General features: G+C 44.4%; 1 protein-coding gene across 2 annotated transcripts in view; it reads right to left on the bottom strand.

Annotated features, from left to right (window-relative positions):
• The window catches only part of NKX6-1 (NK6 homeobox 1), a 331973-nt gene that overhangs the window by 303099 nt on the left and 11777 nt on the right, over positions 1 to 17097 (bottom strand). The window contains exon 3 of one of the 2 annotated variants that reach the window (XM_081207297.1): positions 14093 to 14380. In XM_081207297.1, the coding sequence (XP_081063423.1) occupies positions 14123 to 14380 (258 nt within the window). In that variant the 3' untranslated portion in view covers positions 14093 to 14122. Of the gene's footprint in view, positions 1 to 12812; positions 14381 to 17097 lie in introns of those variants that run through there. The other variant, XM_081207296.1, reaches the window with a different exon arrangement.

Raw genomic sequence — 17097 nt, 5'->3', positions numbered from 1 at the left:
AAATCAATGCAGCAGATGAGCAGCTGATGTAACCAGCTGTATTGTGCATTGAGCTGGCCACATAGCTCGTGTCAATTTTCAATCATGGGGTTGACCTTAAATAAGAGTGGATTCAGAGGGCCATTTTGTCATCACTGGGTGATTTCTAGGCAGTGAACTTCAGCTGAAGAGCCACGTGAAACTAAGGCTTATCTAGGTGGCAATCCTAGACTTGCTGGGGGGTCAGTAAAACCCATAGTGAAATTTATTCCCAAGTAAACATACATAAGATTGGCTTCTTAGCACCCATCTCCTTCCACTTATAGCTAACATGCTAAGAGATAATGTCCATTGAGGACATAAGGAGAAGGGGACGACAGAGGACGAGATGGTGGGACAGTGTTCTTGAAGCTACTAACATGAACTGCTAACAAACTGCGGGAGGCAGTGGAAGACAGGAGTGCCTGGCGTGCTCTAGTCCATGGGGTCACAAAGAGTTGGACATGACTAAACGACTACAACAAATTTCATCTAACTTAGTATTCGCTAGCCTGACTGGCCCTAGGGATTCAGATGGAGGACATTCCCATTTCTACCTGGAGATGCTGAAGATGGAATCTGAGACCCTCTGCATGTAAAGCAGATGTTCTATGACTGGCCTATGGCCCATCCCATGTATATTCAGAAGTAAATCTCACAGACAGAAGTCACTAGCAGGTTGGAGAATCACTGGTTTCTATATCAGCCCATCAACCACCACTGCTAATATTTTCTGCTTCTTGTTGCATTTGGATTTGACTCTGTTCCAGATCTGTTTAAAACAGTGGGGCAGATGGAACATGGCTCACGAACCTAGATTCAAATCTCTGCTAAAGATTAGGGATGGGGTGTGAGGAATGCTTGCGTTTTAAGAAGCAGCTACCTAATTCACACTTCACGTAAAACGAAACATAGTTATCCTTCAAAATTCACACTTCTCGAAATTTTGTGATACGCTTCTCCAGCAATAAAGTATGTAAATAAAATGAGTCAGATGAAGATCTGGGAGATCACGGTTCAAATAGCCTCTCAGCTATGAAGGTCCCTGAGTGTCCTTGAACACATCACTGCCTCTTAGCCTGACCTACTTCTCAGGGTTGTTGTGGGAATTAAATGAGGAGGGGGAGAACCATGTACAGCCTCCTCAGAGAAAATCATGGGATATAAATGCAACATACCAGGAGAAAGTGTGTAAAAATGCATATATTGGTGAAAAAATGCATCACATTATGGGGAAATTGCTTGTGGAATGCGTATGTTAATCAAAACTGCCAACAAAAATGTGTTCCTTAGGAGAAATTCACATTAAACTGCTGCCAAAATGACATGAGGGTTTTGTTGTTGTTCTAAGATCATGCACACACAAATTGCTGAGGGAATGTAGAGCACTGAGTTTAAGTCAGGGGGGAAATAGAAACTGAGAGCAGTGCCAGATTTATGTATAAGCTAAACAAGCTATAGCTTAGGGCCCCACTCTCTTTGGGGCCCCCAAAAAAATTAAAAGGGGAAAAACTGGATGTACATCTCCAAAATATATGGTAAGATAAAAAACAAATAAAATGGCTTTAGATACCTATTAGGTCCATAAATTACCATATAGCATATATTCAATACAAAAAAGCGACAATTTTTTGTTGACAGCTAGACGTATAAAGGGCCCCATTACCTTCAGTAGCTTAGGGCCTCATCAAACCTAAATCCAGCCCTGGCTGAGAGAAACCAACACAAACAGGTTTTGTTCATTCCTTCCAAAAATAGTCAAATCTGTCAGCTTTGGTTCCTCTTAGGATGCTTCCAGGTACGGGCTTTATATTCATATCCAGTTTTTGTGTGTGCGTGACTGACATGTTAGTTTCCACACTGACTATTTGAATTTCATTGCTATCCAGTCATTGGCTGCCCACAGCAGTGGGTGGAACTTAATGGAATGTATCTGTGCTGCGCTGTATCAAAAGAACTTCTCCTTCATTCTGCTGAGGCATGGATTTTCTGGGTAGCTTGGGCAAATCGCTACGTCTCAGCTAACGTTGCAGCATTGTTGTAATCGTAAAATAAGAGGAAACTTTGGCATGCTGGCCTGAGGATCCTAGGAACCCAGAATGTAACAATTGTGACTTTAAAGAGTTGCAGGTGAACTCTTGGCCACACACCTGCCAAAAGGACTTGCTATCAAGACAGACATCATTTTTAATTGTTGTTGCTGTTGTTTAGTCGTTTAGTCATGTCCGACTCTTCGTGACCCCATGGACCAGAGCATGCCAGGCACTCCTGTCTTCCACTGCCTCCCACAGTTTGGTCAAACTCATGTTAGTAGCTTCAAGAACACTGTCCCACCATCTCGTCCTCTGTCGTCCCCTTCTCCTTGTGCCCTCCATCTTTCCCAACATCAGGGTCTTTTCCAGGGAGTCTTCTCTTCTCATGAGGTGGCCAAAGTATTGGAGCCTCAGCTTCAGGATCTGTCCTTCCAGTGAGCACTCAGGACTGATTTCCTTCAGAATGGATAGGTTTGATCTTCTTGCAGTCCATGGGACTCTCAAGAGTCTCCTCCAGCACCAGAATTCAAAAGCATCAATTCTTCGGTGTTTTTAAATGTTACTAGCACTGTAATCTGATGGGCGGTGGGGAGGGAGACATACGACGCATCTAATGCTACCATTTCTCCCTTGGACTCCAAATGCAAACCTTTTCCCTGAAGCAACCTCTCCACATTTCAGCCTTGCAATTGGTGAGAAATACTTCAGAGACCAGCCAGCCATCCTCTCAACCCCTTGGGGAGCCAGTTTATGGGATAATTCCGCAGAGCTGCTTGTCACTGCGATCTGATGGGCAAGATCAGCTCCAGCATTTCAATGTTTGTCAACGAAAGTTAATTCAGGAAGGAGAGGTGGTTGAGGTAAGATAGTATTATAGAGTATTTTAAAAAGCAATTGGATGTTGAGGCAGCCGGTCTCACAGATGTCAGATCACATTGACCTCAGTGCAGCCTGCTGTTGAGGGATGAGAGACACAGTATTATTCTTATATGATAAACAGGGCGTTTGATACTATTCCGGCTCCTCCACTCAGCCTCAAGAGTGACTTGGAGCCAATCTTTGAATGCCGCACAGTCACATGATCCAGCTTTCCTTGGGCTGTAGTGCATCATATTGCAGGATGCATCCCACATGTTTGATCATCCCTCCATTAATATAAAATGCTCTGGATACAGAAAACCAGGAGGAGGTTAGGAGCAACTGCAGAACACTTACCCGTACATATTAATTTTCTATTTGCAAAAAAAGGCATTCCTCCGTGTGATGGCATTCAAACACATACACACACACACACACCACTTGTAATTTGAATGGTAATAATCCAGTATCAATTATATGCCAGGTGTAAATCAGCTATCAGTATAGGAAGGGGACCGAGTAATTAGGCATAGCACTTGCCATATGGACATGGGATAGGAGCAACAGAAATCCTTCTGTACTGTTTTTTAAAAACCCCATTCAAGGACACTGTGAAACTTTTGTGTGATTTTTCTTCTTACTTTTCACAAGCATATTGGTAGAACATTTATCAAGCAACAGGAGAGGGGAAGACTGGACCATGCTTGCTGTTCCAAATTAATCATTATACAATGTCTTGATCTAGGGTGATGATCCTCAGCGCAGCATCCCTGAGGCAGATCCACACCACATGTTTAAAGCACATCCAACAGGTTTTTAAAGCAGACAACTTCCCCCAAAGAATCCTGGGAAATGCAGTTTCCCCCCCTCACAGAACTACAATTCCCAGCACCCTTAACAAACTAGAGTTCCCAGAATTCTTTGGGAGAAGACATGCTCTTTAACTGTATGGCCTGTGTGGAGAATCTTATCTCTCTGTTTACGGTACCGTTTTAATGTCTGCAGTTTCATACACTGCTTGGAGACTTGAAATATTAAACCACTTCGAAACGCTTTTAGATAAATAATAAAGAAACATCTTGCTTCCTTCCATACACCCAGTTTCAAACTGCCCCAGTGTTTCCTTCCCTCCCCCTTCCCTCCCTCTCTCTCCCTGTCTCTCCACTGAGCCACTTGCTACTGAGAAGAGCAAGCCATTTCTGAAATAAGGGTTTGGACTCCTGTCACCTTCAGTTTAACCAAATGGCTACAATTTTATTAACTCCACTTGAGCATTAACTGAGTAGTTATCCTGCCCAAGCTTAAGGTCAGACAGTGATGGCCCATTACTTAAATGGAGTAGCTCCTCTACACAAGCAGTCCCTGAAAATAAGGTGGTGCCGCTAGCAAAGGAGTCGACTATATCCCAAGCTGGGCGGTGTGAATTAAAGCCACCATCTCAAGGTGCATTTTTTAGGAGCAGGTTATCATTCTCAGTGCAATACTCATGCAATACTCATGTGGCCCCCAAGCCATCATAAGCAGTGAAAAAAGGTAAGAACACACTAAGAGCCTTCTGGATCAGGCCAGTATGGCAGATGTCCAGTTTGATGAGGCTCTGCCACCGATCCTCAATCAAATAATAATGTTATTATTTTTACCCAGCCACGCTGGGTGGCTTCCAACACATGTAAAAACATAATGTAACATCAAACATTAAAAACTTTCTGATACAGGGTCGCCTTCAGTTGTCTTCTAAAAGTCGAAGAGTTATTTATTGACATCTGATGGGAGGGTGTTCCACTACTAAGAAGGCCTTCTGCCTGGTTCCTTGTACAATGGTACCTCGGGTTACAGAAGCTTCAGGTTACAGATGCTTCAGGTTGCAGACTCCGCTAACCCAGAAATAGTACCTCAGGTTAAGAACTTTGCTTCAGGATGAGAACAGAAATCGCACGGCGGTGGCGGAGCAGTGACGGGAGGCCCCATTAGCTAAAGTGGTACCTCAGGTTAAGAACAGTTTCAGGTTAAGAACAGACCTCCAGAACGAATTAATCTGGCAACTTCTGTTTCAGTGTATCTGAAGAAGTGTGCATGCACACGAAAGCTCATACCAAGAACTAACTTAGTTGGTCTTTAAGGTGCTACAGGAAGGATTTTTTTTATTTTGACTATGGCAGACCAACACGGCTACCTATCTGCAACTAGAACGAATTAAGTTCTTAACCCGAGGTACCACTGTAGCTTCACTTCTTGCAGGGAGGGAACCACCAGAAGACCCTCGGAGCTGGACCTCAGTGCAGTCCCTCCAAGTTTCCCTGTTTTCCAGGAACATCCCTGGTTTAGAGAAGTCATCTTGGTTTCTTATTTGATCCCAGAATTTGATTCTTAGGTTGTTCCTATTTTCATTGGAGAAATGTTGGAGTTATCCGACCCCCGAGCCGTCTGAAGGCAATCCTGTATAGGGATGTTTTTTTCAATGTTTAATGTTTTGTGATGTCTTTATATATGTTGGAAGCTGTGCAGAGTGGCTGGGGCAACCCAGTCAGATGTGTGGGGTATAAATAGTAAAACTATCACTATGGAATGAGACATCCCTATTTTCAATGGAGAAAAGTTGGAGGGCATATCAGTGTCTGAGCTGAATGGTGGGGGTGGAGACACTCCTTCAGGTATGATACAAATTTTCACAGACTGTTCTAGAATAGGAGCAGTCCTCAAAATATGGTGACCCACGTTCTCTCTCCCCCTTCAAACACAGCTCACAAACTACCACTAAGGCCTGGCAGATGGCCTTGGCCTTGAGACTCTCTCCAGGCCACCTACCCCACCAACCTTGCCTCGCACTGTCCTTGAGTGTTTTTGCCTGTCTGGAATATGCCCTTGATTTCTGATCGTGGCTCTTGCTTGCCTGCATGGAGAGTAGAGTATGTGAATGTGTGAATTACAAAATTCCTTGCTATCTTAAAAACGTCCCAGAGAATCAGTCCTAGCGAAAATCTGCAACATTCTTAACAACTCCGGGGGGGAAAAACATCACAACCTAATAGCCTGAGTGTAACTATAACAGGGCTTTCTTGGTGGTGGTTCCTTATTTGTGGAGTGTCCTCCTTGTCAAAATGCATCAGTCTCCCTCCATTATTGGCTTACAGGAGGAATTTTAAAGCATTCCTGTTAAGCCATGCATATAAAGGCTGAAGGATACCATTACTGGCAACCATGAAAGTTTTAACGTTGAGAGTTTGTGGTTGGTTTTAGATGTTTTCAGATGATTTTTATGTGTTTAGTTTTGTTTATAAGTTACTGTGTCTTTTTTTATTTTTTATTGCTGATGTGTTTGTCACCTGAGGATCAACAATAACTACTGCTGCTACTCAGATGTTAAATCCCACAGAGTTCATTGGGGCTTACTCCCAGGCAAGTGTAAACATGTTTAGGATCAGGATGCAAGCATCCCCAATACATCCAAACCACAGTGACTTTTAAATTATCATTGTAAAGTTCTGAAGCCAATTATCCTATCTTGAACTTTCCCGCTGTGTCGTATTTCCCCTAGATGCATCGTAGAGAGCACTTGAAAAAGTCTCAAATATCAGCATGTGAACTCCCAACCTTATAAAAATCACTGACATTTTATCACTCCGTCGGTTTTTCTAAAGCCGGTGATGGAGACATTATTTATGAGCTTTCTTGATAAAAGCTTTATTATGGATAGTCTATGTGAAAGATGCCTAAACTGAATTTGAGGTTGAACTCTCTTTCTCTCTCTCTCTCTCTCTCTCTCTCTCTCTCTCTCTCTCACACACACACACACACACACACACACACACACACACGAGAAAAGCCTGGGACACAGAGTGAAGATACTGGAATAAAGAAACAAGAAAAGCTTTGCCTTCCTCAAACACTCTAAACAAAATCAAATGAATCAAGAGATCTGAGCTCAACTCCCCACCCCCCACTGTAACTCTACTTTTACAGAGCCAACTCCAACCTGTGACCAGCTGGACCTCTGTGCAGAAATAAATTAACTGGAAAGCCCAAACTCAGCTTTTGCAGTCAACTGGAAGAAAAGAGGACGAAGGTGTGACCCCTTTTCTCCTCTTTTAAAACAACTTTGTGAAGAAACATCTTTGTGAAGAAATAAAAGTAGTATTTACTTACATAATCCAGGTTTTGAAGCAGCAATTACAGTACAGTGGTACCTCGGGTTAAGTACTTAGTTCATTCTGGAGGTCCGTTCTTAACCTGAAACTGTTCTTAACCTGAAGCACCACTTTGGCTAATGGGGCCTCCTGCTGCTGCTGCACCGCCAGAGCACGATTTCTGTTCTCATCCTGAAGCAAAGTTCTTAACCCGAGGTACTATTTCTGGGTTAGCGGAGTCTGTAACCTGAAGCGTATGTAACCCAAGGTACCACTGTAACAAAATGAAGACAGGTTTATAACTATTTAAGCTACAAAAGTACAATATGTAAGGTCAAAAATGTTGTCTGAGCTGCAGAACGCATACATGCACATGTGGTCAGCTTGAAAGCATGATGAAAAAAGGAGAGGACTTTGCCCAGGTAGGAAGGATGTAGTGTTGCCACTTCCTGCCGAGGCAGACAAAGGAAGTGATCTCACAGAGTTCTCTCTAGCAAATTTTATAGGAAACCTCTGTGAGTCTCAGCCCCTTCATGTGCCCATCCGGCAAAACATGAATTGTTGGTTTGACTGCAATAATTTTCCACACTAGGAGCCACTGGTGAAAGCTGAGTTCAGGGTGGGAACCAAAGGTGGACAAACTATCACAGAAGTGCCATGACATGTTCCCCACCAGAGGTTCTACCCCTCCTCTAGCCTCAGTCAAATCAAGTTTGCCAACCTAAGGGACACACACTTCATCGTTTCACAAGCAAAAACAAGGGGAGACATGTTACACACCCGAATTCTCGCACCAAGAGTCCTTCCCCATTTTTTATTAAATTTATATACCACTTCTCCTTCAAAAAGCTCCAGGTGGTATACATAACTCCTCTCCTCCACTTTATCCTCACAACAAGCCTGTGAGGTAGGCTAGGTACCACCAGAGGCTGTAAGTATTGAAGTTTTCAAAGCTTGGTTTTCTTTTTTTTGCTGTGTCTTCCCAGATCGTAGTGAAGGGATGTTGGGGGGATATGTTTACATTTATGTCTTTGTTTGAAAAGGCAAGTGCCATGTTCAGGTGTACACTTCTAGGCCTAACCCTCATATGTGAAGATCTTCTGTTTGGATCTGTTTAAAAATACTCCTGATGAAGGTGGGAGAAGAAGAAGGAGGAGAAGGAGAAGGAGAAGGAGAAGGAGAAGGAGAAGGAGAAGGAGAAGGAGAAGGAGAAGAAGAAGAAGAAGAAGAAGAAGAAGAAGAAGAAGGGGGGTCTTTTTTGCAGTTGCCCCATGGATGTAGAATATTCTTACAGGACACAACTTACTTTATCTCCCTTTTAAGCATTTCAGGCAAGCATAAGCTAGCCAGTGTTTTTTGTGCTTATCATCTTTTGTGGCTTTTACTGCCATGGTTCACTAGTGATTTTATGTATTTTTTACACACACACACACACACACACAAAGCCAGTGTTATTTGGTCTAAGCATTGTTGGGCTGGTTCTGAAGTCTGTTTGGAATCATTGTGCCCCAGCAAATATTAGAGAGGGCGTTAACAGACATTCAAAATAAGCTCTTTCTCTTTTGTGCATGTTAAGCAGATATTAGCTTGCACAAAGACCTTCTGGAAAGGATAGATGCATCATGGTAGATTCAGTCTGCTCGGGGCTCTTCCTGTCCTAAAGTCACACTCCACCCAAAAAAAACACCCACCAATATTTGTTGCATTTCTCCAAAGCTATGGGTTCCCCCAGACCTGCTGGTTCCTCACACATGGGTGTTGCCAATTTGACTAGATAACTAACGGCATTCAAGTCGGAGCATTGGAAATAGATGGAATGATTTATAGCATCTGGGACATCAATGGCAGTACACAACTTGGGATTCTTTTAAGGAGATTGGGGCAACACTTCTAGTAAATACAAAAGCTGCAAAACCTATAAAATGTGCATCAACACAGACCAGCTGTTGTCGTATCAGACAACCAAAAAGTGACTGGGAATGTGGAAAACGTTAGATTTTAAATTTCGTGTATTTAGATCTTATCTGGCTCTGTTCTTCGTTTTCCTGTTTTTATTGTTAATTATAATTCATTGTTATTGTTACTCATCTTGGAAGTCCTTGAGAAGGCCAAAAGGCAGGATAAAATTTTATTTGTATAAATAAATTTGCTTTATGTGCACATTCCCCTTTGTCTGTAAAAACAGAGAATTGGAAAGATGAAGGCAAAAACAGCCAAAAGTTAGATGTTGAATCCCCAGTGCCTATTATTTCCCCCTATGCTCTAGAGTTAGTTTCCCACTCCTCCTCTCTGGTGCAGAAATCTAGGGGTCAGAAACTGCAGGTGAGAAATTGCTGGTCAAAACTGCAATTTAGAACCAGGTCAAGTGGGGAGGGACGGGCTCCGTGCAGAATTTGGGGGTAGAAAGGATTCCAAATGGCTCTTTTTGAACCAGAATAAACGCTTGACAAGAGATGTGCAGCATTTAGGAATTCAATTGGCTCTCCTGGAACTCACATCCAAGTATGGGTACAATCTTTTACTCGCTTACCTAGGAGTAAGCCCCATTGTTTATTTATTCTGTTGTTTTATCGTTACATTAATAGCCCACCTTTCCTGCAGAAAGCTAGGCGAGCGTGGTTCTCATCAGGTTATGCTGAGCAACTAACGGGCCCAGGGTCACCCCGTAAATTTCATGGCTGATCAATGAAGGCTCCTTGCCCTTACACCCGCGTAAAAATGGTTGCTGCTTTTTAAAGTGCCAGGTCTGTCACTGTCCTCATTGTTATGTACTGTTTATATGGTGTTGGTTTGTATGTGTTTTGTTTTTTAATTATGTTGTAAGTAACCTTGGGTGGTATATTTACCCTAGAAGGGCAGAACATTGACGCTCAAAGAAATATGCAGAGGGATCGAACCAAACGTCTGCCCTCATTATTCAAACTTTCCTTTTTCTGGTTCAAATAGAAACTACCCCTGTAGTGTTATTTGAGGACAAAGGTTCCTAACTCGTGGTTAAAGTTTGGGATGTTTTGATGTCATAATGATGATGATGATGATCATTATTCATTGTTGCTTTGTTGCTGCTGCTCTTTTTGTGTTAAAAGTCTGTGGTTCTTTGCTGTGATAATAACGTTGCTAAAAACTATCATTTTCGCTTATTATGATTATAGCTGGTATTGTGATCATTTGACATGCTCTGCACCTGCGTCGAGTTGAGCAGGGTCTGGTATGGTTTCAAATTTGATGGGGGGGGGCGGCCGCGTGTTGAGATCCCTGCATTGGGGGGGCGGGTTGGACTAGATGACCCTCGGGGTCCCTTCCAACTCTATAATTCTATGATTCTTCTAGGAAGCCACTTTCAGGAGGGAAAAGCCCTCATTTCGATTTCCAGCATTTTAAAATGCGACTCTGGAGCGGAGAGCGTGGAGTGGCGCTTGTCTGCGTTTCGTTTCTTCCAAGCAAGCTTCCCTCGCTCGCCGGCATCCAGCGCTCCAACTCTCATCTAAAGGAAGCATCTTCCTTACTCACGAGGAATGCCCCCCCCCCCCGCGCGTCGATTGCCCGGCAGAATCGTCAGCAGGGTTTCGGTGCAGAGAAACGCACGTGTTCAGCGCAGCTCTCGCCAAGGCTTCAGAGAATTGCGCTTTGCTACCTCGAGACGCCGCGGATTGAACCGGGCACCGTCTGCGCGCAAAGCAAATGCGCTTCCACTGAGCCAAGGCTCTATATCATCCCGTCCCGTCGGACTGTCACTGATCAAAAAGAAGTCTAGCTCTCCCGGAGGTCCACCAGCAGAATGAGCAGCAGCACCCGCCTCCAGCAAGGCTGACCTGATCCAGAGTTTGGAAAAAGTGAAGTATCAACGGAGGCCCCAGCATCTAAAATTAGCTACCTACGCCCCTGATCCCTCTGGTCGTTTGCCTCCATCTAAACCATCCCTTGTGGAAATCTTAAGCTAGGAGCTCATCCACACAACACGTGGGACAGGTGGGAACGCGGAGATCTGCTCTTTCCACTAAACCCATCACTCTCCCGTCTCAATTTGTCGTGTTGGTTCTGAGATTTAAAATCATATTAAAAGGCTTACATCGCAATCTCTCCTTTCCTCTGTCGTGGACCCAAAAGAGGTCTCTTTCACCCAAGCTCTGACCTAGACCCAGACATGTTTCTCTCCAGCAAGGTGGTAAGGTAAGGTAAGGTAAGGTAAGGTAAGGTAAGGTAAGGTAAGGTGGTAACCACGGAGAATCATAAGAGTTGAAAGGGACCCGCAAAGGCCATCTAGTCAAAACCCTAAATAATCCTTGAAAGATGGCCCAGCCAACCCTCCAACGAAGGAGACTGCCCACCACCTTTCGAGGAAGTCTTCTCCTACTCTGGCGCTGTGTAGGAAGAGGTACAGGGTGGCGCTGTGGTCTAAACCACTAAGCCTCTTGGGCTTGCTGATTGGAAGTTCTGCGGTTCCAATCCGCACCACGGTGGTGACTTCTCGTTGCTGTGCCCCAGCTCCTGCCAACCTAGGAGTTCCAAAGCACGCCTGTGCAGGTAGATAAATAGGTACCGCTGCGGTGGGAAGGTAAATGGCGTTTCCGTGCGCTCTGGCTTCCGTCACGGTTAGTTTCTGGTTAGTGTGTTTGATAGGCTTTGGGGACGTCTTGCTCCTTCACACTTAGGTTCTTGGACGCTTAACTAGATGTGGGTGCTGTGTAATACCCGTCCAAAGGTGGAGAACTTGCAGCCTGCCATATGTTGGACTACAACTCCCATCAGCCCCTAGGAGGCTGATGAAAAACTTTCTGACAGTTAAAGTTGTTTGATAGCGGAACAGTCTCCCTCCAGAGGTGGTGGACTCTACCTCCGTGGAGGTTTCTAAGCAGAAGTTGGACGTCCATCTGCCATGGATGCTTTAGTTGTGATTGCAGGGGGTTGGACTAGATGACCCTTAGGTCCCTTCCAATTCTATGATTCTGTGGGCATATAGAAGGCCGCATATGTTTCCCATCCTTCTTGTAAGTCCTTCTCTAATTCGTTTTGGGACGGGAGTGGGCACAAACTTTGAAATCGTATTGATCAGAAATAAGGAGATGGTGTTATAGATTCAGTAGGAAATTCTATCTTTCTAAATAGATACAGTATAGGAAATATCTATCCTTCTAAATAGATACAGTATAGGAAATACCTAACAGTAGCAAATCATTTCTCTCTTCTCCTGTATCATTGCAACATAGCTCTTTCCCGCACTCCGCATGGGAATTAAGCGATATCCTTCTTTCATCCAACTGAAAAATGCCCAGCAATGTATTGGTTTACAAACGACCCAGCAGCGAAGAAACACGGAAACTTCGAAACTTTTCCTTCCCCAGAAAGTTACATATTGCAACCACCTCTTCCAATATGCATTTCATTATCATGTTTTCTCTTTTGAAGGATGCTTGGCTTCTTTTTTTTAATTGCTTTTGCAAAGTGTAGAAAGCCACAAAAATAACTGATCAGATTCTGCACGACCAATTTTATTATTTAATCTCAGAAGAGATCGCATTATATTCACACACCCCTTCCCCCTCTCTTTTTTCCAGGCAAGAGACGTCTTGTTTTGTCGCTGATTTTAATTGTTTTATCTTTTTTAAAAAAACAAAAAACAAAGTGCAATGGCATTGTACTGGTCTTGCAAAGGATGTTGTTACTGCTGTTCTCTTTACAAACCGAACGGTTTTCATATAAATTAATAAAAGGTTAATATGCTAATACAATGTTATCATTAGCTTTTAAAAGAAAAAGGGGGGAATGGGCAGTCTACAGAAGGGAGAGACCAATACTGTACTCCACATTTTTCAAAGTCAATTACAGTAACTAAAACGAATGGGGGAATTTCTTTTTGAGCAAGAAGAAGTTGGAACATATCTCCACAGCAAATTTAATACGCTTTTTTTCTGGGAACAGGTAAGGTCAACCATTTAAAAATATTCATCTCTCCCAGGCCTGCTTCCAAAAAACAAAAAACAAAAAACCAAACAAAAAAAATAAATTTAAATTAAATCAGATGCTAGTAATTAAATAGCCTTATTGTCATCTGGCGTAAGGAACATTTTATGCTTGGCAAACAGCAAAAGAGATCATTAGCTTCATTTTCTAGGACTCAATTAAAACTGAGGGGAAATAAAGGAAAATTTGTAGCCATTCACTTGGAAGAATATCTAGATGAATTCAAAGGAACTCGCTTCCAAGGAAGTGTGCAGGGGAGCAGAGCGACTAAATTCAAATCTGAGGCTGTAGCCAACTGTGCAAATGCCAACATTACACAAAATTCTGCTTCTGTCTGATGAAGACTCCTGTGTGACCCTCAAACTTGCCTAGTCTTACACTGACAGAAGACGATTCGCTGAAACGAAACTGGTTATATTTCCTTCCGTCTCCCTTTTCGGAGCCCCAACTCTGGCACCGATTAGAAATATTGCGCAGCCAGCGAAGGAGAGGGACAAGAGAACAATTATGAGCTATTTCAGAAAATAAATCCCTACCTGCTTTCATATGCCACAAATCTCACTACTGAAATCGAACGGGAAGGACTTTTAGAAGCGAGCTTTCCCCCAATAAAGCCACACGGAGGAGTAAAGGAAATGCAAACAGCCAACGCACTCTTTCTAGGCGCGCGCGCACACACACACACAGACACTCAAACGAACAAGAAACCAAAGTATTGTACACGTTAAATATTCACAGTCAAAGAAGTCCGCTCGCTCCCCCCCCCCCCATTATTTACAGAGTCGCCCACGGATGTAGTTCTGAGTCTGGCCAGCAGGGGGCAGAGAGGAGAGAACGAAGTTAGCCGTCGAGCGGCGCCGATCCCCTTTGCGGAATCAGGGAGGGAAGCGGGGGCCGCACAGCCGGCCCGCCGACAGTCATTCCCCACCACCACCAGCAGCAAACAAAACTGAAACACGTCGGGGAACCTCTTCTCCTTCTCTGGGTAGAAAAATAGATCTGTACATCTGTCTGGAGGGGGTGCAGGGTCGTGGAAGAAGCAGCCGTCGGGGGTGGATAGATGGATGGTGAGATCGGGGCCACTCGCTCTCCTTCTACCGGGCGGGGTTTCGGCGGGATCTCTGCCGTCTAGGAGGATCCTTCGTTCTCCGAGGTGTGAAGGAGGAGGCTGGCGCTGGCGCCCCCGGTCTTGTGCTTCTTCAGCAGCTGCGTGATCTTCTCGTCGTCCGAATTGGGGTCCAGGGGCTTGTTGTAGTCGTCGTCGTCTTCCTCGTTCTCCGAGGCGCCCTTCAGCCGCTCCGTCTCGGAGTCTTGCTTCTTCTTGGCCGTAGCCATCTCGGCCGCGTGCTTCTTCCGCCATTTGGTCCTCCGGTTCTGGAACCAAACCTGCACAAGGGCGAGGAGAGAGCAAGAGAAACGAGGTAAAGCAAGAGACCCAGTTTTCCCCCCTCGCGAGGCCACCCGAGTTCCGTTTAGACGCAGTTTTTCATTCGATCCGGATTAACGAATCCGGAGTGATCGGCTCGATGGCTCCGTCATCCGTTGATGCGGATTTAAACCTGCTTCTCACGTTCTCAACCAGGCAGGAAGGAGGGGATCTGGCCTCAACAAAGACTCCGGCATATGCACTCTTAATCCGGATTAATCCATTAATCCGGGGTGACTCGCAACTCTGAGTTCTGTGCTCACCTGTCAACAGGTTAAAGTGGTAATACCTAAATTCCAGGGAACAAGCCCCATTCAACTCAGTGGAACTTAATTCGAATAGACTTGAGAAAGGAAGGGTGAGTGTGAAACTTGCCTGGCTTCTCCCTAAACCACACACAACACCTCGCTTTCGAAATTCCTGACGGAGTATCATCTGCATAAAACTGCAGCCTCTAATTATGGAATGGCTAGTTCAACTAGTTTGTATCAATGGCGCAGTTAGGCAAGTTTACACTTTGAACTTGATGGTCTCACTAGGACCTATTTAGATGGTAAAATAGAATTATAGCATTGTAGAGTTGGAAGGGAGGGTCGAGGGTCATCTAGTCCAAACCCCTGCAATGGCCAATGTGGGGCTCAAACCACAACCCTGAGATTAAGTCTCAAACTCTACCGACTGAGCTATCCAGTCTGCGTTACTTTGAAATGTGGCAAGTCAATTGTGTAGACGTACTCATCCGGAGTGGCACCCAGAACTTCTGCCCCGAAGTCCTACCCTAATGGGGGCCACCCTGCCTTTCTCCCCATGGAAGTTCAAGACGGCTTACACAGGGCTCCCTCCAGCTCTCCTTAGCTGCAGCAAGACCATATTGCCTTCAGACGATCGTGACAATATTGCTTTCAGTCGTTTGCCACCTGCGACCTTGTTAATTAATCCAAATAATTTAAGATTCCATGCTAAAAACCACCAGTGCATACGAGTATCCCCATTGTACTAAAAAGCACATGTGGAAAAAAAACCCCAGCATGCGCATCCTGATTAAAGGAAATTAAGTACCAACATTTATATGCAAAGTGAAGTAGTGTATGCTCCCTGGTTTTGTATGTAATGGACATTGAGATTAGAATTCTATTTCATCTAGATTCTACAGGAACACCCTGCTTGTACCTGGCAAACTGGTAAAGGGGTTTAAATAACGGGTTGTGCCCATAGATCTGTGCTCCCCTCAAATATACCTCCTTCTTGAAATTATTTTGTATTAGTTTTAATAATTCCATAATCCCGCCACAACTGGAGGGCATTGTACTAGCTACCCTATAGCACAGGCAACAGCTGCTTCTACAAACTATTAGCTTCCAAACGACCGGTATCTCAGTAAATACCATGTGCTTAGATCTGAAGCCGATTTGGTTAAAAATTAATAATCATTATCTGTAGGGCCAATAACCAACCTAGTTAAAAGAAAGCAAGGCAACCCTCCACACCAGGATCATAAATCCACTTCCTTGGGAGTCAGCGCTAGTGAAAGTGATAGGGTTTACTCTTGAGTTTGTTACTTGCAGTCATAAGTGATCCCTGCCCAAGAGTCCAAGCCACTAGAACAGGGGTCAGCAAACTTTTTCAGCAGGGGGCAGGTCCACTGTCCCTCAGACCATGTGGGGGGCCCGACTATATTTTTTGGGGGAAATGAACGAATTCCTATGCCCCACAAATAACCCAGAGATGCATTTTAAATAAAAGCACCCATTCTACACATGTAAAAACACCAGGCAGGCCTCACAAATAACCCAGAGGTGCATTTTAAATAAAAGCACACATTCTACTCATGTAAAAACATGCGGATTCCCAGACCGTTCATGGCCCAGATTTAGAATGTGATTGGGCCGGATCCAGCCCCCGGGCCTTAGTTCGCCTACCCATGCACTAGAAGTTCTCCTGTGTGAGCCTTGCTGAAATGAATGGGAGCTGTGAAGAGCAGGGCCCTTGCCTGGTTCTCATTCATTCCCGTGCACCATGGGATTTGTGCAGAAGGACTTCAGGAGAAAAATGTCCCATTTGCAGAGGCATACCAAGGCTGCCTTGTGCCCTTGGCTATATCAATGCCCCCTACCCCATCTCTTGAGGTCCTCCACCAAGGTGCTCAGAGAAGCCTGTATGCCTTGCCAACTCAGAACAGTAGAGGAATATTCCAGGCAGGTGGCGGGGCAGTTCCTAGCCCCTCTGAGTCAGAGTGGAGAGGCACGATTTTTGCACCCCCTGGGCCTGTGCCCTGGTGGGTGCCAACCTAGCCAACCCCTAGAGATGCCCCTGCCCCTTTGAACAAATCAACTTAAACTTGGAGTAGTAGAGACCATGTTCTACATATACAAGGTCCCATGTTCAATGCCCAGTGTCTTCAGGGAGGACTGGGAAATACTTGATGCCTGAAACACTGGAGAGATGTTCTACTCATTGTAGACAGCCCTGAGTTATAAGGCCCAGTGGCCTGACTTGTTATAAGGAACCTTCTTATGCAGTAACCCAAAGTTGCTTTTGCTGTTGTTTAATTGTGCAATCTTTCATCATAAAGTTATGATGAAAAGTTAGCACCATTTTGCCTACTGATCATATAAAGACCGCCAATTTCAATTGTTTCTGGTGCACTTGGTTAAATTCATTTGTCTAATTTTTTTGT

The sequence above is a fragment of the Podarcis bocagei genome (genome assembly GCF_964188305.1).
Source record: "Podarcis bocagei genome assembly, chromosome: 9".
In the NCBI taxonomy this organism is placed as follows: Eukaryota; Metazoa; Chordata; class Lepidosauria; order Squamata; family Lacertidae; genus Podarcis; species Podarcis bocagei.
Note: the sequence above shows the minus strand (reverse complement) of the source record. Positions and strands in the feature narration are given on the sequence as shown.